Source organism: Felis catus, chromosome X, assembly GCF_018350175.1.
Source record: "Felis catus isolate Fca126 chromosome X, F.catus_Fca126_mat1.0, whole genome shotgun sequence".
NCBI lineage: Eukaryota > Metazoa > Chordata > Mammalia > Carnivora > Felidae > Felis > Felis catus.
In genome coordinates, this window is record NC_058386.1 from 25,048,182 (window position 1) to 25,070,926 (window position 22,745).

Genomic DNA, 22,745 nt, shown 5'->3' on the forward strand with positions numbered 1-22,745 from the left:
AGTCAATGATGAAACTACACAAGTACTGGAAGAAAATACTGAAAAATTTTAAAATATTTATAATTCAGCATAGAAAAGGTCTTTCTAAAAGTCACAAAATCCAGAAGTTATAAAATGATTGATATAATTATTACAAAGAAATAGTAGCCAGTCTTCATGTCAGTCAAAATAAAATTAATGACAACAAACTGACCAAAGATATTTGAGCTAGAAATCAGAATACATAAATATCCTTAATATAAAAAGATCCTACAGCTCTGCCATACTATTTTTTATTCTGTGTTCTTTTTTGTTGTTGTTGTTCCCACCAGTTATCTTTACACTGATACCATTATGTGATTTTACTCCTCTTTTATCTTACCTTGATTTATACTGTTAGGCCAGCTGTAAATATTTTAATTCTCACCTATATGTTAATGAATCAGGTTACTCTCTACTCCTTTCTTCCTTCTCTCTACATTTGTTAGGTGTGTTATTAATACTTCATCAGAGAAAATAGCATTTATTTGTTATCTTACGACCATAATACTTAATACTGTGTTTATTTTAGTACCAGAACTTCAGTTAAGTATGCTCACTACCAAATCTTCTCCAGATCCTTCTCTGTCCTTACAGTGTAACATTGTCCATTGTAACATTGTAACATTCTCTATTTGTAGGAAGCATTTATATGTACAGTATTTCCTGACATTCTTTTTTTTTTAATGTTTAAAACCTTGCTGGTAAAAAATCTTGGCTCATACTCTGCCCTTGTTGGGCTTTGTGTTTTCTTTTTTTGTAAGTGACTTGGCCTTTTCTCTGAAGGTTCAGAGGATGTTATTTTTATTTTATTTTATTTTATTTTATTTTATTTTATTTTATTTTATTTTATTTTATTTTATTTTATTTTATTTTATTTACAGGATGGTTAACATACAGTGTTATGTTATTTTCAGCTGCACAATTTGGTGATTCAACAATTCCATACATCATTCTGTGCTCCTCATGACAAGTGTGCTCCTTAATCCCCATCATGTATTTCACCCATCCCCCCCACCTCCCCTCTGGTAACCATCAGTTTGTTCTTATTAGAGAAAAAAAGAATCGTTTGTTTCTTTACTTGTCTCTGTCTTTTTCTTTCCCTTGCTCTTTTGTTTCTTAAATTCTACATATGAGTAAAATCATATGGCATTTGTCATTCTCTGACTTATTTCACTTAGAATATACACTCTAGCTCCTTCCATATCTTTGTACATGGAAAGATTTCATTCTTTTTTATGGTTGAATGATACTCCATTGTATATATATATACCACATCTTTATCCATTCATCAGTCAATGGACACAGGCTGTTTTCATATCTTGGCTATTGTAAATAATGCTGCTATAAACATAGGGGTGCATGTCTCTTTTGAGGTAATGTTTTGTATTTGGGGAGGGTAAAAGCCCACTAGATTGTAAGGTAGTTCTGTTTTTACCTTTTTGAGGAGCCTCCATACTGTTTTTCACAGTGTCTGTACCAGTTTGCATTCCCACCAACAGTGCAAGAGTGTTTCCCTTTCTCCACATCCTCACTGCCTGTTGTTTCTTGTGCCTTTTGTTTTAGCCATTATGACAGGTATGAGGTGACATCCCATTGTAGTCTTTTGAAAGTTTATTTATGTATTTTGAGAGAGAGAGAGAGAGAGAGAGAGAGAGAGAGAGAGAGCATGCACGCACACCAGGGAGGGGCAGAGAGAGAGGGAGAGAGAGAATCCCAAGCAGTCTCTGCACTCTCAGTGAGGAGCCCAATGCAAGACTCAAACTCCATGGGATCATGACCTGAGCCAAAACCGAGTCAGAAGCTTAACTAGCTGAGACACCCAGGAGCCCCCATCATAGTCTTGATCTGTAGTTTCCTAAAGATGAGTGATAATGAGCATCTTTTCTTATGTTTCTTGGCCATCTGGATGTCTTCTTTGGAGAAATGTCTGGTCATGTCTTCTGTCCATTTTTATTATTTTATTTTAGTTTTTTAAAATTTTTAATGTTTATTTTATTGTTGAAAGAGAGAGAGACAGAATGTGAGCAGGGCAGGGGCAGAGAGAGAGGCCGACCCAGAATCTAAAGCCGGCTCCAGGCTCTGAACTGTCAGCACAGAGCCCAATGTGGTCTTGAACCCACAAACCATGAGATCATGACCTGAGCCGAAGTCGGATGCCTAATCGACTGAGCCACCCAGGTGCCCCTCTTCTGTCCATTTTTAAATTGGATTATTTGTTTTGGGGGTATTGACATATGTTTATTTATATATTTTGGATGCTAACCCTTTATCAGATGTGTCTTTTGCGAATATGTTCTCCCATTCTGTAGGTTGCTTTTGTCTTTCAAGACTGCTTTGCCAGTGCAGAGTGTTTTGTTAGTTTTAAAGCATAATGGTTTTGATAAGGTATTTCTTGGATTTAACCATCCTTTCTCTTTTTTGCCTGTTATGTGTTGGGTTCTTTTAATATGTAAATCCAGAGTTTTTATTTCAGCAAAGTTTTCTTTGAGTGGAGTCTTAAAACATTTCTGTTCCTTTGATTTTTTTTTTCTTTCCTTTCAGGGATTTCAGTTATAAGTATGCTGGATCATCTATTTGTGTCTTTTCTGTCACATTCTTTCTAAACCTTTTTGTATTTTTTTCCTTTTTCTATTCTGTCCTTTATAAGCCTATGTTAATGGTGGTTATACCTGTTCTCCCTTGGGAACTCTATTAATTTACTCTTGCTGCCATAACAAGTTACCACAAACTTAGTGGCCAAAAATAAAACCCATTTTTGTTTTCTTACAGTTCTGTTGGTCAGAACACAGGGCAGACTGAGCTTTGGGTCTCACAAGTCAAGAGTCTAGGTTGCCTGGGCCAGGCTTTTAACTGGAATATCTGGGGAAGAATCCATATCAAGTGGTTGGCTAAATTTAGATTCTTGTGGTTATAGGATTAAGATTCCTATTTTCTTCCTGATTGTCAGCCAGGGACCACTCTTACCTCCTCACAGTTGCTCCTATTTGTTAAGTGTCTTCCTCCATGTTTAAGCCATGCTTCAAGGGTCTCAGACTTCCTCTTTTGCTACCAGCTAGAGAAAGCTCTATGCTTTTAAGGGCCCATCTGGAGAATATGGAATCATCTTTCCTATTTTAAGTTATGGTGCCATATAACATAACGAAAGGAGTAATAAGTCTTATATTTAAGCATGCTGAAAATTAGAGTGGGTCATCTTTCACTGGCCATTTAAAAATTCCGCTTACCACAAGCACCTTGCAATTTAGTCCTCATTCATGTTCTATCTCTCCTGAATTTGATTAGCTCCTGTTTCACATTTCCCTGAGATTTGTCATTTTCTTTTTGGAGGTTGTTTTTTTTTTTTCTTTTCAGTTTTATGATTCATAGTGTTTTTCTAATTCTGCAATCACTTATTTAAGTATAAAATTCCTTTTGGGGTATTGTGTTAAAAATTTTCCTCTGCTGTGTGCAAGTGTGGATGTGTATGTATGCAGATGTGGGTTTTTTTTTTTTCAGTTTATTTATTTTGAGAGAGAGAGAGAATGGGGGAGGAGCAGAGAGAGGGAGACAGAATCCCAAGCAGGCTTAGCACTCTCAGCACAGAGCCAAATGCATGGCCTGAACCCATGAACACTGAGATCATGATCCGAGCTGAGATCAAGAGTCGGACACTTAACCAATGGAGCTACGCAGGCGCCTCTGTGCGCAGATGTATTTTACAATGGTTTTACCTGCTTAACTGATACTCAATGGCTTTTCGCCTTGAGCCAGCAAGAGAAGACACTTTGAGGTGGTTAGGGCAGGGAGATCACACGGCTTACTTCATTTCATATTTCAAGACCACCTTCATTTGCTGTTATTATCTACACACATAGATTTTATTGTTTTTATTGTTGGTGGTGGTGGTAGTAGTTTTTAGAAAATGGTCTTTTCTTTCACAAGTCTGGTTTCTCATTCATTGACAATACCTTGGTTTATTAGAGCCCTTTATTTTTAGGCAGCATTTCCTCCCCCACCCTTCACCGTTAGGTTTCAAAGGACACATTTCCTCTCAAAGGTACCGCACTCTCTTGAGAAGGGATGACCACTTCTGGTCATATGCTTTTTCTATGCCTCTTTCTTGCTTGCTTGCTTGCTTTCTTTTTCAAACATTTATTCATTTTTGAGAGACAGAGCACGAGTAAGGGAGGGGCAGAGAGAGAGGGAGACACAGGATCCAAAGCAAGTTCCAGGCTGTGAGCTGTCAGCACAGAGCCCGACGTGGGGCTCAAACTCAAGAACCATGAAATCATGACCTGAGCTGAAGTCAGACGCTTAACCGACTGAGCCACCCAGGTGTGCCTATGCTCCTTTCTTTTGATACCTCAATAGCTGGTGCTCTAATCTGCCTGGTCCCAAAGTGTTTCTCAGTATTTCCTGTCTCATAATTTAGTCTCAAAAACTGTCTACAAATTAATAAAAATAAGATCAGTAACCCAGGAGGAAAGAAGAGGTCAAAATGATCAAAGAAGGAATATAAATACCACTTAAGTATATGAAAAGACATTCAGCCTTACAAATAATAGAACTGTAAGTTAAGACTAAAATAAAAGACCTGTTTTTACCTATTGTATTGCCAAAGATGAAAGCACTTTAGAGCTTATCTTGTTAGCTACTGGTGTGGGGAAACAGATAGGTGTTACCCATTGTTGTTGAGGGTCTTAATTGGATGAAATCCTGTGGACAGCAAAGAACTTGGTACCAGGATCTGACCCTCGATTTGGCTTCAGGGTAACTGGGGATCATAGGTGAGAATTTTCCACTATTAGCATATACTCATTAAAAATTTACTTACTTTTCCATTTATTTTGAACAAGTGCAACATTTCCTCTGTTACTTCCTACACTACCAGGGCACAACTGTTATCTGTCAATCGGGGTAGCTGTATTTCATTCTGAGTACCACTTTGTAACATAAGAGCACTCAAGCGGGAATGAATAGCGAGGACAGAAACCTAGGGAAATTCTGGCATTTAAGGGGAAAGGAGTGAATGAATAGAAGCACAAAAGGAAAACCAGGTAAAGGCCCTGTAATAAAATCTCAAGATGAATGGACATAAACATTATTAAATGTCATATTGTGCTTGAGCCAGATAATGACTGAAAGTCGGGAGATTATTGATAACACTAGTAACAACATTTTCTGAGAAATAATGGAGAGGAGACCGAGACCATAGTATAGAAAGGGATGAGCCTGTGTTGAGAAAATTAGAATAGTTTACAATATCACTGAGTGATTTGTATTAGTGAAGGGAAAGAGCTAAGGTACAGGTACACAGACTCCCTCTGTAAAATTTCTCAGTAACGCACTGAATGGATCAGGTAAATGTAAACATGCACGATGATAGTATCAACAATATCATTTTGGAATTTCAGGAAAGGATGTAAACCTTCATGTAGATTGTTATTTGACAAATGAGAAACTAATGTACCCAAGGCCACAATGCAAATTAATGACTTATTCGTGTTATGTGCTTTATACATTGTAGACATAATAAGTGGTAAATAAAGACATCGGTAACTACAAAGTCAAGTTAGGCAGCAATACTTCGTACAGTTCGTATTCCAAATAAATCCATATTAGTAAGGGAAACCAGAAGCGAAAAGCAATGTAATAGTTTTTTCAAATTAGCCACCAAGGTAGTCCATTGCAATTGTATTTAATAGACTAGTGAACAGAAGGGTTTTGAGAGTGGGAATGATTACAGTGCTGTTGTATCAATTGTGGCTTCAAGAAAGCACTCAAATAAAAGATGTCCAGTTAATCGTTATGATATTCTTCATGTGTGTATGAAGAATAATGTGGGAAGGCCCTGCATTCTGATAAGACTGAATGTAATAGGATTGAACTCCTCCGTTCCAATAGCGTTTCCCATCTCTGGCTATTATCATAATGGACTTTTTAAGGAAGAAGCAGATATTATAATTGGAATTCATGCATACAATAAAGCCATTTTCAATTCTTTGTGACAGTCATTTCATATGAGAAGAACATGAGAAATAACCTTATAGTATTGACAGCTAAGTAGGTTTGACAGCTGACTGTGGCACTATCTCCTGTGTAATTATTCCACCTATCCTCTGGCTAGGGATAAATGTTTTGCATGTGACCCATGCTTCTGAAAATACTGAATTTCAAAATGAGTGTTCCATGAACACAGCTGTTGACAACTGCAAATATTTAACCATCCAGTTCTAGAATCTCATTGGTGATTCTTCCATCTAAAACCAAGGAAAGAGCAAAGCTAATAATGGGCAATGCCTCCTTTATTGCTGTTCTATTTACTTCTTTTTCTCCCTACTGCTGCACCTATGGATACTTTCCACTTTATGCCTCAGGTCAACTGCAGCTCCTTCTGGCAATACTATGAGACAAGTTTAACTGAATTTCAAATGTATGGGACTTCAGTCCCAGAAAGGGCATTCTGTTTATATTGAACTTTTCTATAAAAATGAGTAGTTGGATCTGGAGAACAGAAATGGAAGAACACTGTATTCACAGTAGGATAAGGAGACTAAATATCAAGGGCTATCTGATTTATCTCTTTTATGAGGTACTGCTGAAAAGGAGATAAAGCTTTTAAAAAGTGGTGACCTTGGTATAAATTCCATATGTAGCCAGTGGTGAAATATTATGAGTAATGAAAGGTATATGAAATAACATTGGGCAGAAGTGAGAAGGTTCAAGACATGTAGTGAGGTTGACAATCATCTAAGGGATGAAGCCATCACTGCACATCACAGAAACAGCAGTGATACATGTTAAGTAGCTGTTTGTCCATTACGAAGTATGTTTACATTAGGATGCTCTTTGCTTCTCACAGCAAGGATAGGAAATTAAGTACCTTTATAATTTTATGATCAGGTAACTGAAGTTCAGAGAAGACTAGTTACCTGTCCGTAATCACACAGCATGTTGGTGGCTTCTTCTGCCCGTGCAAGCCTCCTCCTCTTGTATTTTTTTTTTCATATTTGGGTAATATTAGTCCCACTTGGGTTTTGTTCTTAACACTTTTAGTCATACCTCTAACAGGACTGTATAGCATTATATTCTGGCAGAGTGTAGAGGATTTTATTCCTACATTCTTTGTTGACAAAAATTTTTTACTACAATTGTCACATTGCAAGCATGTTTATATTTATAAAGAAATACAAATTATTAGACCTTTTTTTCTAAAAATGTCCTGTTTTTGCCAAGGAAAGTTATCAGTTTGCTGGCATTTAAACCATTGGTTCTTTTAGTGAATTGTAGGTGATCCAGATTAATGGCTCTTCTTTCTATTCAGAAAAATCTAAAAATTACTATTGATTGAAATTGATACTAAAACTGCATAAGAAGTATTGAAAAGAAACCAAATGCAAAATTTGCATGTCATATAGAATAAAAACGTCTCTCCCCAAAAATGTTTGATTCTGCCTTTAAATTAAACTAACTCACTGTTTGATTCTGCTCTTTTTTCGTTGTAGAATATCAGTAAAAGACTTTCCTCATAGATAAGAAAATGCAAAAGTGCCTTAATTTATTAAATGTGTCGTGTTTATACATCGTTATTTGTACTTTTTGCGAATACATAACTATATAATTTGCTTATCTTTTTATTTTACCTCATGAAAGACTTTCAGGAATTTATGTATAATGTTGATTAAACACTCAGATGTTTGGGGGTGCCCAGGTGGCTCAGTCGGTTAAGCGTCTGACTTCGGCTCAGGTCATGGTCTCACTGTTCCTGAGTTCAGGTCTCGCGTCGGGCTGTGTGCTGCCAGCTCAGAGCCTGGAGCCTGCCTCGGATTCTGTGTCTCCCTCTCTCTCTCCGCCCCTCCCCCACTCATGCTCTATCTCTCTCTCTCTCTCAAAAATGAATAAATGTTAAAAATTAAAAAAAACACACACTCAGATGTTTGTTGCCTAAACTACTGTAGTGGCCAGGATCTAGTTGGTTAAAACAAATACATTCCAAATAGTTCATTAGGGGACATTTAATATGCAAAATGGGTTATAAATATGGTGGAAGAGCTGAAATGGCATAACACGAAGCATTCCAGGGGTTAGCAACAGTGGGAAGCCACAGGCACCCCTCTGTCTAGAGGGAAGAAGAGAGGAAGGAGGTCATACAACCAATTCCAGAACCTGAAATGACAGATCCTCTCTTGGAAAAATTTACGTTTGAACTCAGCCAGTAGGAGAGCCTGGTAAATGGAGCACAACTTCATGCGATAAAGTGGTGAACAAGGCAGATTAAACTCCTGCCCTCATGGTACTTACACTGAATGGAAGACAAAATATATACCTATACACAGAAATAAAATGAAGGAAATATCAATTAGTGATCATTGATAGGATACATATAAAGCAGAGTGGTACAGTTAAGACTTTGTGAAACCTTTATTGTTCTCATGGATTTTTGGTATTAATTTTATTTTTTAAACATTGATTGAAATATCATTTACCTTAATTATTTTGTCTTTGGTACCCCCTCACTGTCCTCATGCTAGTTTTGTCGGGCTGACACTGTAACGTCTGAAAGAATTCTAGCTATTTTGCTTGACCAGTTCGGTGAATGGTGTGGCTATTCGTGAGATACGGGAGGCCAGGGGAAGAGTAGATTTGAGAGTAAAAGCAGAGATTTGTTTCCAGGGCACGTCAGGTCGTTAGGTCTGAAGTAACTTTTTAGTTTTCAAATAGGTATGATAAATAGGCAACTGGATATGTAAATCTAGAGTTGACAGAGAAATCAGAGCTGGAGATACAGACACAGAAGTCAAAAACAGAAATGATATTTAAAATATGAAGGTTAAATGTGATTACATAGAGGAAGATGAGATGACAGAATGCGTGAAAGCTTTTTAAAAAATAATGCCTTTATTGAGATAGCATTCACAAGCCATATAAGTCATGCATCCAGAATGTATAATTTAATGTTTTTTTTTTATCCTGGTAAAATATACATAATATAGAAGTTTCCATTCCAACCATTTTTAATCATACATGTTAGTGGCATCACGTACGTTCACAATGTGGTGCAACCATCACCACTATTCATTGCCAGGAAATTTTTATCATTCCAAACAAATTCAGTACCTTTCTTTCCCTCAGATCAGGTAGCTTCTATTTTACTTTTGTCTGTCTGGGTTTGCTTATTGTAGATATGTAAGTGGAATTATACACTGTTTGTCCTTTTGTGTCTGACTTATTTCACTTAGAGTAATGTTTTTAAGGCTTATCCGTGTTGCATCAGGTATCAGGATGTTATTCTTGTTAAAGACCAAATACTATTCTGCTGTATTTATATGCCACATTTTGTTTACCCGTTCACGTTTTGATGAATGTTTGTGTTGTTTCTGTGTTTTGGCGCTGTGAGTAATGCTACTATGAACATTGATAGACAAGTAGCTGTTGAAGTCCCTGCTTTCACTTGTTTCAGGTATATAGCTAGGGGTAGAATTGCTAGATCATTTGGTAACTCTGTGTTTAACTTTTTGAGGAACTGCACCATTTTATATTCCCACCAGCAGTGCACGAGGGTTCCATTTTTTCCCACATTTTTGCCAAAACTTGTTATTTTCCATTTTTTTTATAATAGCCATTCTAGTGTCTGTGAAGTGGTATTGTATAAAGCTTTCTGTACAGTATTCCTCCCTCCACCATTTCCTCTCAGTAAAATATAACCTCCATAAAGGCAAGTACTTTGCTTGTTCACTGCTTTATCCCCAGCTGGGCCAGACACAGTCTTTGCTCAGCAAATATGTGTTCAGTAAATGAATAAAGTTTTAATGGTCAATAAATGATAGGTAATTGACTCATGTCATAAATGATGTTATACATTTATTCCTATATAATGTTGAGTGTTCTCTGTTGGGCTGAATGATTTTATTTTGTGTTTATCAAATAGTATGCCTTTACTCTGGGAAGGTAAAAGGAAATATACTGAATTTATACAGAAAGAAACTATTTCAAACTGTTCCAGGAGAAAAATCAGTGGAAGAGTCCAAAAAGTGAAATTAGAGTGTCATGGAAAAAGCAAGCAAGATCTCACATGTTACCTTCAAATTTGAGCACCGAGCTAGTGGTATGAACATGTTGGGTCAAGGGTGGTAGCCTCATCTCTTTTTCAGGGAACATACCTGGCTTCCTCTTCCTTTTCTTCCAAAACTCCCTTGGATGAGGAATAGTTTTCCTGGATACAAGCCTGCTATTATGTCCCCTTTGTGTCTGCAGCAATCAGGCTAGTCTCTCAACATGCCACGTTCAAAGAGATCAGTCTTTACATGAAACTCTGATCATGACTTTTAGTAAGCATTATATCTTTAAAATAACACCAGTCTCTAGAGTCCAGAAATATGCACCCGTATCAATTTTATGGAATAGATTCAGTTTTTGTCTTATACATGTAATTAGAAATATGATATAAATGTCCTTAATAATTATTTACTCTCTTTACAGTTTGTATATTGTATTTTTCTTGTGAAGTTAAAGAAAGCAAAGTTATTATCAGGTGATATTGACCTAAGTAAAGCTGAATAAAGCATATGCCATTATGACAGTTAGAAAATATTGAAAGAAGTATTAGCAGAAAAAAACCCCCACTGATTATGGGGGCTGTTTCCTGACATAGTCCATATATGGTTTCTATACAAGAAGGGAAAAAAAACCATGTTTTCATATGTTTAAATGTTATTAATCTAACTGAAAAATCTATTTGTGAATGGGTAAAATTTCAGCGAACCTTGGTAGCTTTCTGTCTTAAAGATGAATATAGATTTTGTTTTACTCTGTTACAACTTTCCCTGGAATTTAGATTATAAAATGAGGAGATGGGGTACAAGATTAGCTAAGCATCTGGATCCTAGGTCACTTCTGTACAAGATTTCTAACAGTATAAGAACTGCTAGACTCACTGTATTAAAAGCTGCCTATGTGATCCTTGGGGAGAAAAACAAAAGTGATTTATAACTGACCCAAGCATGGCTCACACTTTGATTCTCCCTTTTTCTTCTCTTTCTAATCGAGAAGGCCAACTAGTCTGTTGCATACAGGGTGAGAGAATGAGATAACCAGGTGATGGCTGATAGCTATTCAGTACCAGGAAATCTTTACAAGTTTCTGCCGGGCCTAGAAGACACATTTTCTTGCCCCATCCACTATCCAGAAGTGCATGCCATTTCAAAGAAGTATAAAACAAAACGGCGTAAAAACTAGTTTGGTGGGGTATACATGAGAGTTGTTTAAAGAGATGAATCAAAGAAGAAATGTAATCAGAACTTGATAGCCCTTGGCCAAGAGTTTATTCATTCATTTCACAAATATTTACTGACAACGCCTCCCCAGTGCCTGGCACAGTGCTAGGCGCTTAAAGAGTCATTGGGCCTTTTAAGTTTTGAGCCACAATAGTCAGTGACCATGTTTCTCTAATGCTTTTGTCTCCATTTGGCAGCAGAAACTCGTATTCAGAAGGGGTAGAAGGGCTTAAAAAAAGAAGTGCTTGATTTGTCCAAAACTGAGATGTAGAATAACCACATGACCCAACATGTCTACCCCAAGGTGTAGTCCCAAAAGTATTAAAAAAACAGACTCAAACAAATACTTGTACCTGAACATTCATAGGAGCATTACTCTCCATAGCCAAAATGTGGAAACAAATTCAGATGTCCATCTGCTCGTGTACAAATGAACTACATTGGTATATCTGTACGGTCGGCTCTTAGCCAAAAAATGGAATGGCGTACAGGTAGATGCATACTACAGCGTGGGTGAACCTTGAATACTTTATGCTGAGTGAAAGAAGCCAGGTGCAAAAATCCACACATTATATGATTCCCTTTATATGAAATATTCCTAATCAAATCCATGAAGACAGAAACAGATTGATGGTTGCTGGGGGCTTTGGGAATGGGGGAATAGGGAGTACTTGGTAATAGTTATGGGTTTCTTTTGGGGATGATGAAAATGTCTTAGAACTAGGTAGAGATGATGGTTGCACAGCACGATGAATGTACTGAATGACACTTAATTGTACACTTTCAAATGGTTAACGGTTAATTCCATGTTGTATTCCTTTTACCTCAGTTAAAAAAATATGCTTCTAATAATTCAAACAGCATAGAGCTAACTCCTTCATTTTACATACTGTAAGAAGAATGCCTGTTAACAGAGGAGGCAGCAAAATAACTGGAAATAAATGATTACAAATCGAGATTGTATTATGCTAAGTGAAAGAAGTTAGCCAGAGAAAGATAAATATCTTATGATTTCACTCATATGTGAATGTAAGAAACAAAGCAGATGAACATAGGGGAAGTGAAGGAAAAATAAGATAAAAACAGAGAGAGAGCCAAACCGTAAGAGGCTCTTAAATACAGAGAACAAACTGAGGATTGCTGGAGGGGTGTTGGGTGGGAGGATAGGCACAATGGGTGATGGGCATTAAGGAGGGCACTTGTTGGGATGAGCACTAGGTGTTGTATGTAAGTGATGAATCACTCAATTCTCCTCCTGAAATCATTATTACACTATATGTTAACTAAGGTGGATTTAAATCAAATTTTAAAAAATTGAGATTGTTATGGGGAAAATAAACAAAAGGATAAGATGGATAAGCTTTCTTGAGAAAATTATTTGTAATTTATGTGACCTCGAACCCACGTTCTGCGCCTCATTTTCCTTTCAGGGACACGTATTTATTTTTGCTTTGCTGTGTCCCTCTTCTTCCTCAAGCAGAGGTCAGGAAGGAGACCTTGTTATCTAATTGTGAAGTTCAAAAGTCCTCACACCCAAGGGTAGCTCAGGCAGAGAAATATTGGACTAGAATTCCATATACCGAGGACTTTTCAACTCTAGTCTTTCAAGAATCTTAGGCTAGGAAAACAGAAATGGCAAAATTCTGTTAATTACTTTTCACCAAAAAAGACAGAGATAATTATTTTGAATTTATAGTTAACATAAGACTGTAGATGAAGTTCAGTGTACCAGTTAAATTTTTAGAAAACACAACTTCAAATCAAAAGGCAGTAAACTGGCATTTTTAGTCTTATCATTTGCTCAATGGTCTCTCTGTAATCTTGTCAGAAGGGCTGATTTCAAGCACAGTTAAATCAATAGGTCCTCCAGAGCTCTTCTCAAAAGAAAACCTAATCCAAACAAATCTCACATTTTGTGCCAGTAGCCATAAGCATAGTATGCGTAAGAAAGATCAGATGTAACAGAGGGGCCACATGCTTTGCTTCAGGCATCATGGTAAAGACTGAGAAAACATTAAAATATAGGAAAAAATTGGAAGGCTTTAAGATTAGAAATAAACTGTCAGAGCATATTTAAGCCTTAACAAACTGTAAAATGTTCCCTCCACAATCCAATCCTTACATTTTTGATTCCTCACATGTTAGTTTCACAACTAATGATTAGACACTATGGTCAAATTTCAGGTCTGCAGTAACTGATTCAGAGATGTCTTTCCATGGGCAAATATTTTTGACACTTTAAAAATACTTTGTGCTTTTATTTGTACAAAACAATTATATACAGAAGATTACGACTTAAGAAATGACCAGTAAATGGTAGAGTAGACCGTAAGAAACAGAGAAGCAGAGAAATACTTAATCCTTTAAAACCATTGTTCAAATTCCTGTCTGTCTTTCTCAGCCCTTCGTTATGTGGGAAAACGTTTCCAAATACTATGGAAATGTTATGATTTTCCCTAGAGACCTGAGAATTAACAGACAGATCAAGTAGTTAGTGAGTCTGTTAGAGGATCTATTTAACTATCATGTTACTGGTAATTCTGTTAGAGTAGGAGACATTCAACACTACACATGATCATGCATAGGAGGTGTGATTACAGAATAACTGTAACTGTGCTACCCTTAACGTGTGGTGTCATGTGGTTTTTATTATACTCTATCAGCTAATCAGGTAATATACAAAATTTCCCTTTTCACACACAGTTTTCTTTCTTACCTCCTGTCTGGATTACCCACATTGCCACACCTTGATCTATAGTTGTGTAGTGTTGCATCCATTAAAAGATGAATTTTTTAAATCTGTGATAGCTCCTATGCATGGCAATTCAGAATCTTTGTCTCTTTCAAGGTAGCACACTGCTCAGAAACCCTTGGAGAACTTGAATGCACTGTACTGACTTCCAAAGTCTGCCCTTACAGAAGTTATTTTAATTTTATATTTGTGTCATACATTTGCTTCTTAATTATGTTTTAATATAGTTGTTAGTTCTAGCCTTTGTATTGGTTTAAGGTTAGATGGTTTTTTCACTCCCTTGTAAGACAGGAATCTAAGGCAGTCCTTTCAGAAGCCAACTTGTTGACAAGTATGTAAATATGTAAAAAGTACATAGTAGAAGGACCTGAAAAACACCATAATATTTCCTTAAGACCTGTCGCTTGCTCCCTTTTAGTCCTTATTAAACTTGAGGGATTTAAGACCCAAATTTTCAAAGAAATCCAACTTAGATCACATTTTCCCTTTCTCCAGAAGACATCTATTTGGGGGTACAAAATAATATAAAAACCAGGGGCTAAGAGTGGGTAACTTTATTTTGTTTTAAACAATGTTGAGTATATATGTGTATATATATGTGTATATATATATATATACATATATATATATACACATATATATACACATATATGTATATATATGTCTATACACACATGTATGTATATATACATATATATGTATATGTACATATATGCATATACACGTATACATATATACATGTGTGCATATATATACACATATACATATATACACACATGTATATATATATATATATCCAACACTAATAATCTCTGGTATATAGAATTAGAAGTTACGAGATGTGAGTTCTCATCCTATTTTTTTTGCCACTAAATGGATAGTAGAACTTGGGTAAATCATTGACTTCTTTAGGCATTGGGTTGCTTTGCTGTAACCTCAGCTGGGTAAATGAAGGAAATCTGTGTGAACTATTTGTACAATACATACTGTGTGTGTACTTGGTCTGTACTTCAGGTCACCTTTGCCAGAGAAAACTAGGTCTTTTTTGAAATTAGTGTTGTATTTTTTATCATTGAAGTAGAGTAGAGCTAACTTTTTTTTTTAATCCACAATAATATTATTGAATCTTTGTCTCTTTCAAGGTAGCACACTGCTCAGAAACCCTTGGAGAACTTGAATGCACTGTACTGACTTCCAGAGTCAACTGAGTATTGAATATCAGTAAAGAACAAGTGTTTTCTCCACATACATGTATATCCTGTCTCTCTAGCCACTTTATAAACATGGAAACTAGTAGTCATGATTTAGCTTTTTGCCTAGATGACAGCCCATCCATTCTAAACAATAGAAGCCAAGTAAATATGTGCTTTTGATTTTCACCGGAAGTCCTGTAGGAGCCTTTGCCTTACCCCATTTACCCCATCGCATGGTATTTCCCTGATGCACAGAGCCAGGGTGCCATAGCAGTCATGCTGCAAATTTGATGATGGCGGATGGTACTGTTTACTTTGAGAGTGTGTAATTCCCCTCACAGGGATCATATGTTTATTAATGTGTCACAAGTTGCTTGCTTCCTGTTAGCTCTTCTCAGTAAATAGGAGTATCGTGTTCATTGGATGCTGCTTTATTTTTAGCTTTTTAAATCACCTCCTGATGAACAGAACAGTAAACAAGTATTAAAACATTGAAAGTAATTTGAAAATAGTGCTATCCTGGGGAGTCTGGAATTCCAGACATTACCAGACAGTTGTAAATCAGCAGTCACCTCCCAGAGCTGGGGAATACAAGTCAGGAAAATAAGAACACCTAAGTGTGCTCATCTGGAGCTACTTTCTGAAAATTGGTGGTCAGTTGCATCTCTAGAAAGGAGAAAGGGATGGTGGGGTGGGAAGTCTGTATTTTTCATCAGGTTTACTCCTTCTTCTCCAGCCCGCTCACATATCCCAGATGAAAAATAGAAGGACCTTTCTGGATTCTTATGCTTGACATTAATTAAGCACTGAAGAACTGAAGGCATCATCATGGTCATGTTGTCTGTCTAACCTGCCTTCTAAAAACACTTGGTGGCTGTGCTGGGAAATGGAAATCTAAAGGAAATAGGGACAAGGGATGTAGTACCGGTAGTATCTAACTTACTCAGTGCTGTCTGGAAGACTGGCCCTGCCCTAAGCTCTTTCTGTGTTTTAGCATGTTTGATTCCCAAAACAACTTCCAAGGTTTTTAGTATTACTTTCTCTTTATACAAATGAGGAGAAGATGGCAGCCTCAGGAGTCAAGTAACTTTCTCTCCTTGTCAAAAGTACTGAGCGATCAAGCTGGAATCTGAATCTTTTACAGCTGGGCTTTTGAGATCTTGCTCTTGACTCAGCCCTGTTTGTATAAAAAAATGTCTGGCATTTGATAAAAGAAGGTGTAGAAAAACAAACAAACAATAGTAATTAGTAGTTTGAGGAGAAAGAAAACCTAAGACTCATGAATTTAAAACATTCATGTGGAATGTTCATTCAAATTTAGAATTCACTGATTTGCTTCTTAGAAAAGTCTGTTCTTTAAGAATTCTAATGTGTACAAATATCAGTATTATTGTAAAACGTGGGTATTTTCTTACTGCACGTTGGGATATGTCCTGGGATAGTTAATTGCTTACCTTGGATAATTATTTTTTCTGAAAATATTACCTTAAAATGAGCCTTTAAAGAGCATGTTCTAGTCTGTGCTGGAGTAAAATTAATAAATAATGCATGAGCAATATTTCTGGCAAACCCAAAGAGGATATTTTTTCCACTTGGGTGTGAAGCTCAAGCTAAAATTTAGCACACTTTCTTTTCTCTCAAAGCTGTTTTTTTTCCCTCTTCAGTATTTTCCATGCCGAAAGATTGACTCTACTTTTCATATACTCATCTGAGAAAAGTTCTTCATCATCTTGGATAACTCTCTCTTTCCTTTGCTCCTTCACTGTTGTAGAGATTCGGTATCTTTAATATAATTTGAGCATGATTCTTCCTTCCTGTCTCAGTGGTCATTGCCTTTGGAGCGGCCATGTTTCTCCTGAATGAATGATGTTGCTTTCTAATTTTCTCACGGCACCTAGTCCTCTGTTCTCTCCAATCCATTTTTCTCACTGCCATCAGAAAAATCTCTCCAAAATCCCATTGTCTTCATTTCCCAGCATAAAGTCCACATTCTGCTGTGGCTTACGTGACTCTCCTGGCTTCTGCACACCTCTCTGGTCACAGTGCCTGCTGTTCCTTTATAACTACTCTGGAGTCCAGCCACACCAAATTATTTGCAATTCCTCTAACATATCAAGTTGTTGCATGTCTTCAAGCCTTTGTGCGTACTGTTCCCTGGATTAGCCTTTGTTAAACTTGCCGAATTCTTTCTCATTCTTTAAGACAACCAGGTATCACAACTTAAGAAGTCTTGATTCTTTCTTTGACGCTGTTGTGGTGGTGCACACTATCTTTCTGTAGTGCTTATCACATTGAATTTCAGCTGTTTACTTGTGTATCACTTCTGGATTACAAGGGCCTGAGAGCAGGGACTATACTATGTTTTATCATTCTAACAAAATCTCTGAACACATTCTTCCAGGGCCATTTTACTGACTGACTTTGTTTAAAGGTTAAAGGCTTTACCTGTGAAGTATTTTAGATGTGCTCCTAGGCTATTATACGAAGTAGAGACATCAATATTTAATCATTCTGCATAATAATTTTGTGGCACTTTTCTTTGTTACCCAATATAAAGCGAAATAAATAACTGTAAAGGAAAACTCTATTTTTCTGCTCTATTCTCAGTACTTCTGACACCAGGTATGTGGGGGGTTTTCCACACCAAGGGATTTTGCAACACCAGCTGTTTATGCTACAGTTCAAATCTGTTGTGACACTATCTATTGTAGATAACATCACACCCCACAGGTTGAGGACTCAGTCCCACCAGACTGCCTCCTGCCTCACAACTCAGACAGCAGTGCAAGTCCAGGCTGTCACCTGTGCTTCTGACAGACTGGCTACGAATCAGATTCTCACAACCCCCTCCTTGGACTCAGTCATTTGCTAGAATGGCTCACAAACTCAGGAAGCAGTTGACGTACTATTGTCAATTTATTACAAAGGGTATCTCAAAGGGTAGAAATGAACAGTCAGATGGAAGAGACATGTAGGGCACAGTGTGGAGGAAGCGGCACAGGACTTCCATGCCATCTCCAGGCATGCCCCCCCCCCCCCGGAACCTCCACGGTTCATCCACCCAAACTCATCAACCTTTGTTGTTCTAGAGTTTTTAAATTTTTTTTTTCAACATTTATTTATTTTTGGGACAGAGAGAGACAGAGCATGAATGGGGGAGGGGCAGAGAGAGAGGGAGACACAGAATCGGAAACAGGCTCCAGGCTCTGAGCCATCAGCCCAGAGCCCGACGCGGGGCTCGAACTCACGGACCGCGAGATCGTGACCTGGCTGAAGTCGGACGCTTAACCGACTGCGCCACCCAGGCACCCCAACTGTTGTTCTAGAGTTTTTATAGAGCTTCACCTGAAGCTCCTGCCCGCTTGCCTTAGGGTCTATGGCTGGAGTTAAACATTCCAATCCTCTGAACACTTGGTCTTTCTGGTAACCAGCCCCATTCTGAGGCTTTCTAAGGGCTTCATCCTAAGGCATCTCATTAACATAAACTCAAAGGTGATTAAAAGGGGCTCACTTTGAATACTCAAAGATGCTCCACTCCTATCGCTCTGATGGTTCTAGGAGTTTCAGGAAATCTGTGCCATGAACTAAGACCAAATATATATTTTTATTATACCGCAACCAACCTACCTATTTTCTGGCTATTCTCGTCTTGTCATATTAGCATTAAAAAAAAAACAACAACAACAAAAAACAAAAATTTGAATCAAGTGGCTGTTTATTTATTTTTTTTTTAATTTTTTTTCAACGTTTATTTATTTTTGGGACAGAGAGAGACAGAGCATGAACGGGGGAGGGGCAGAGAGAGAGGGAGACACAGAATCTGAAACAGGTTCCAGGCTCTGAGCCATCAGCCCAGAGCCCGACGCGGGGCTTGAACTCACGGACCGCGAGACCTGACCTGGCTGAAGTCGGACGCTTAACCGACTGCGCCACCCAGGTGCCCCAAATCAAGTGGCTGTTTAAATGGCAAATATCTTGGCTGAATAAGGAGGAGAACTAGGGGACTGTGATCTGTGTGCACCAGTGCAGAGTGAGAAGAGCCAATGTTACTGAGCACCGGTGACAGGCCAAACTCAGACACGTGTTGTCCCACCACCCCCACCTAAGGTTCTGAGGGGTTAAATGAGTTGCCCAACATTGCGGAAATAGTAAGCAGTAAAACTCAAATCCAGAACTTTGATAACCAAGTATACAAATGAGCTGTTGGGCACTTACCACATAAGAAGTTCTCTATAAAACCTTGAATTTGATGTTTTATGCTTCTCTTTTTTCTCACTGCCTACATGACTGTGCCTGACCCATAGCAGTGTTCATCGAATGTGCAGAGACTTAAATGGCAAACCCAAATAGTGCACTTTACAGGAAAACTTCCTTTGGCCCAACTCTTTCAAGGAGATCTCTGAACATGATTTCTCTTCTCATGTATTTCAAGTTAGAAACTTGATTTAGGAACCAACAAGTTGTAAAACGAGGCACTGATTTAATGAGCTGATTATGTAGAACCTATCAGGATGGGGTCCCTCCTTACATAGTACATTAGGATGTTTATCTTGTCTGACAACCTGGACTCCAGGTCCCAACCCAAATGGATTTGAGTCTATAAAGATAGTGAGTGTGCAGTATTTTTACCCAAGACTTTTCTTCCCATATTCACTGATAATGTCTCCACTTACCAAGACAACCCATACTACAAGAATTGAGCAGCCTTTTTCTTCTCATTCCATTATGCCCAATAGACCAGTTATATTTTTCTACTCTGTTGAGTTTGCCAAGTTTAGCATAAACGCAAGGTTGACTTCTTTTCTGACCTAAATCTTCCTTTATTTCATTCATTTTTTTAGATACAAAAATCCCTAGTGAACAGGTTTCAAACCACACTTGTATACAATACAAAACTTTTTTTCTAACAAATGAAAAATGTACGAATGTTTTCACCAAACCAAGCTTTGTTTAGCTGTGTGATAAGAGAAAGTTCTGTGAAATAAGCCATAATACCATAACCTTAACTAATCAAGGGAATGTTTGCTTTTCTTTTTCTCTCTTCTTCTCCTCCTCTCTCTCTGTCTCTGTTTCTCTTTCTCTTTTAGTGAAGTAAACACATTCTGGCAGCACTTTTTCTTCACATCAGACCACCTTATTTATTTTGCTTCATTACAGAAACTCCACTTACTGTATGAAGGTATCCATCTCACTGACAGTGGGCGAAAATGACACTGGACTCTGCTACAATTCCAAGATGAAATACTTTGATAAAGCTGAACTTAGCAAAAGCAAGGAAATTTCATGCCGTGACATAGAAGATTTTTTACTACCAACCAGAGAACCTGAAATCCTATGGTATAAGGTATGTGCTGTGAATGATTTTGTTACTTGTAAATAGATGAGTGTGTATCTTATTCTTGGACAAGTTGGATAAAAAAATTAAATGGATATGATGACGTTCAGCTCTGTGCTCCTAAAATAGTACACCAAATTCTGCTGCTCGTTATAAGTTTTCAAACCAATAGCTTTGATAAATGGCTTTCAATATTTATATTGTTAATCCATTGCAATAAGCTGTTGTGTTAATGTTCACATCTAGCTTACACAATTCTTTCAAGTCGATTATAATCTGTGTTGATAATTTCAGGAACTAAAATACGTTAAGCATTCATTTCAGAGCTCTTCACATAAACAGTCCTAATGTCCCCAAGCAAGGAAAGGATTGATTTACTTCTATGAAAAAATGGTATTCTAGCTTTATTGAACTCTTCTGTTTAATGGAAGTACCTTTGTGCATATTCAATTCCTTTTCATGTAAAAACACATACATTTTCGAAAATCTGATGAAACTTCATAGCATTATAAAAATAGCACTAGATAAACTTCTTTTCAAAAACCAAAAGAAACTTCAGACTAAAGGAGAATAATCCAACCCCTGTCCTTCCTATCACATAATTGACTTTCTCTCAGTTTTAAGATTTGGATGTACTCTTCAACTTATTTCTACCATACAAGAAATTTTTGTTACTGAGTGTCTTCAAGAAATATAATATAGGTGCTATGACCATTTGTCTGGGATATTGTGTCTATGATTTAAAGAGTACTAGTTTAAATTTTACTTTGTATAATTCCCTGTAAGTAGGAATTTAGGAAGCATGACCTCGTAGTAACTACACCCACCAATATCAGTATGTCATGAATTCAGAACTTATGAGAAATTAACAAGAAACAAATATTTAATAAGTTGTAAAGGATTTGCCATAATTAGCAATGACCTTCTCTGAGTAAGACTTAATTTTCATTCTTGATAGCAAGTAATGGAGGATTCAGAACATTTGAACTGTTGAAATATTTTTGTATATTTATTTTGAATTTCTATCCAAGACAATGTCAAACAGCCCTCAAATATTAGCCCCACTGATTTCTGTTGCTGTGCAGATGAGGTTTATTTTTTCCCTTTTGTTTTTTTTTTTTTTGTGTAAGTATTTCATACCCTGATTCTCAGTGGCATGCCTGCTTTCCACAAGCAGATCCTTAGCAAGCCCTAATGATTACTTCAAAGGGGAGACTATTAGGGAAGTTTGACCCAAAGTCTCTGAGAACAAGTGTTTGTCTAGTGGTCATATGTGTATATTCACCTTCTATACATGTACACACACACACACACACACACACACACACACACACTCAGTATTTAAAATGGCTGGCCTCACATTGGTCCTTTAGTCATGTTTCCACCAACACCCCAATTACTGTGACCTTAAGCTATAAAGACTGTCACTAGTGGAGTGATGGGAGGAGACGCATTATACATGAAACTTAAAAGTCTTGCAGTAATCCAGATTATTTTCCCATACTCAAGGCAACATATATTCCATGTATTCGATGTATATAGCTTCTGCAATTATGACAGTTTATGCAACTAATATGAGTATATAAGATGTATATTTTGGTCTGAAATAACTGGACGGTTCTCTCCCATTTATACAAAGGCATTGATCCACATAATCAAAATGATAGCCTGCAAAAAGTTGATGTGGCAATAAATTTTTTTCAGAAATAATACTACCTGTGAACAGTGTCCAAGGGCTTAAAGCTACTTTTATCCTCATTGCCTTGATTTTGAATCTGGCTAGTGGAAATGGATTTCTGGCAAAAAGAGAAAGCTCCTGAGCCAACATCATTATAATCCTAAGCTTAATTTAGAGACCATAATTTGGTAGACCCACCAACAATGAAAATAGATATTTATAGTACTGTAAAGACCTTGTATATGAATGTTGGCCATTTCTTTCGTGGATTATAGAATGTACATGTTATGAAGAGACTGAATTATTTCTAAATGTTGTATTAAAAGATTTAAAAGATTGAAATAGAAGCATTTTCCTCTACAGAATTAATTTTTCTACTTCACACTAAAACAGTATATTTTCTATTTTATGTTATTAGTATCAAGATGGTTAATTACATAGTTAGCAAATAAAGAGTATTTACTTCCAAAAATGATGTTAGTAGTTATCTTAATTGAGTGTCTTTTTTCTTATA

General features: G+C 37.0%; 1 protein-coding gene across 3 annotated transcripts in view; it reads left to right on the plus strand.

Annotated features, from left to right (window-relative positions):
* Nucleotides 1-22,745, plus strand: part of IL1RAPL1 (interleukin 1 receptor accessory protein like 1) — a 1,343,469-nt gene that overhangs the window by 786,949 nt on the left and 533,775 nt on the right. For all 3 annotated transcript variants that reach the window (XM_045050816.1, XM_045050814.1, XM_045050815.1), the window contains one exon: nt 20,376-20,562. In XM_045050816.1, the coding sequence (XP_044906751.1) occupies nt 20,376-20,562 (187 nt within the window). The remainder of the gene's footprint in view (nt 1-20,375; nt 20,563-22,745) is intronic.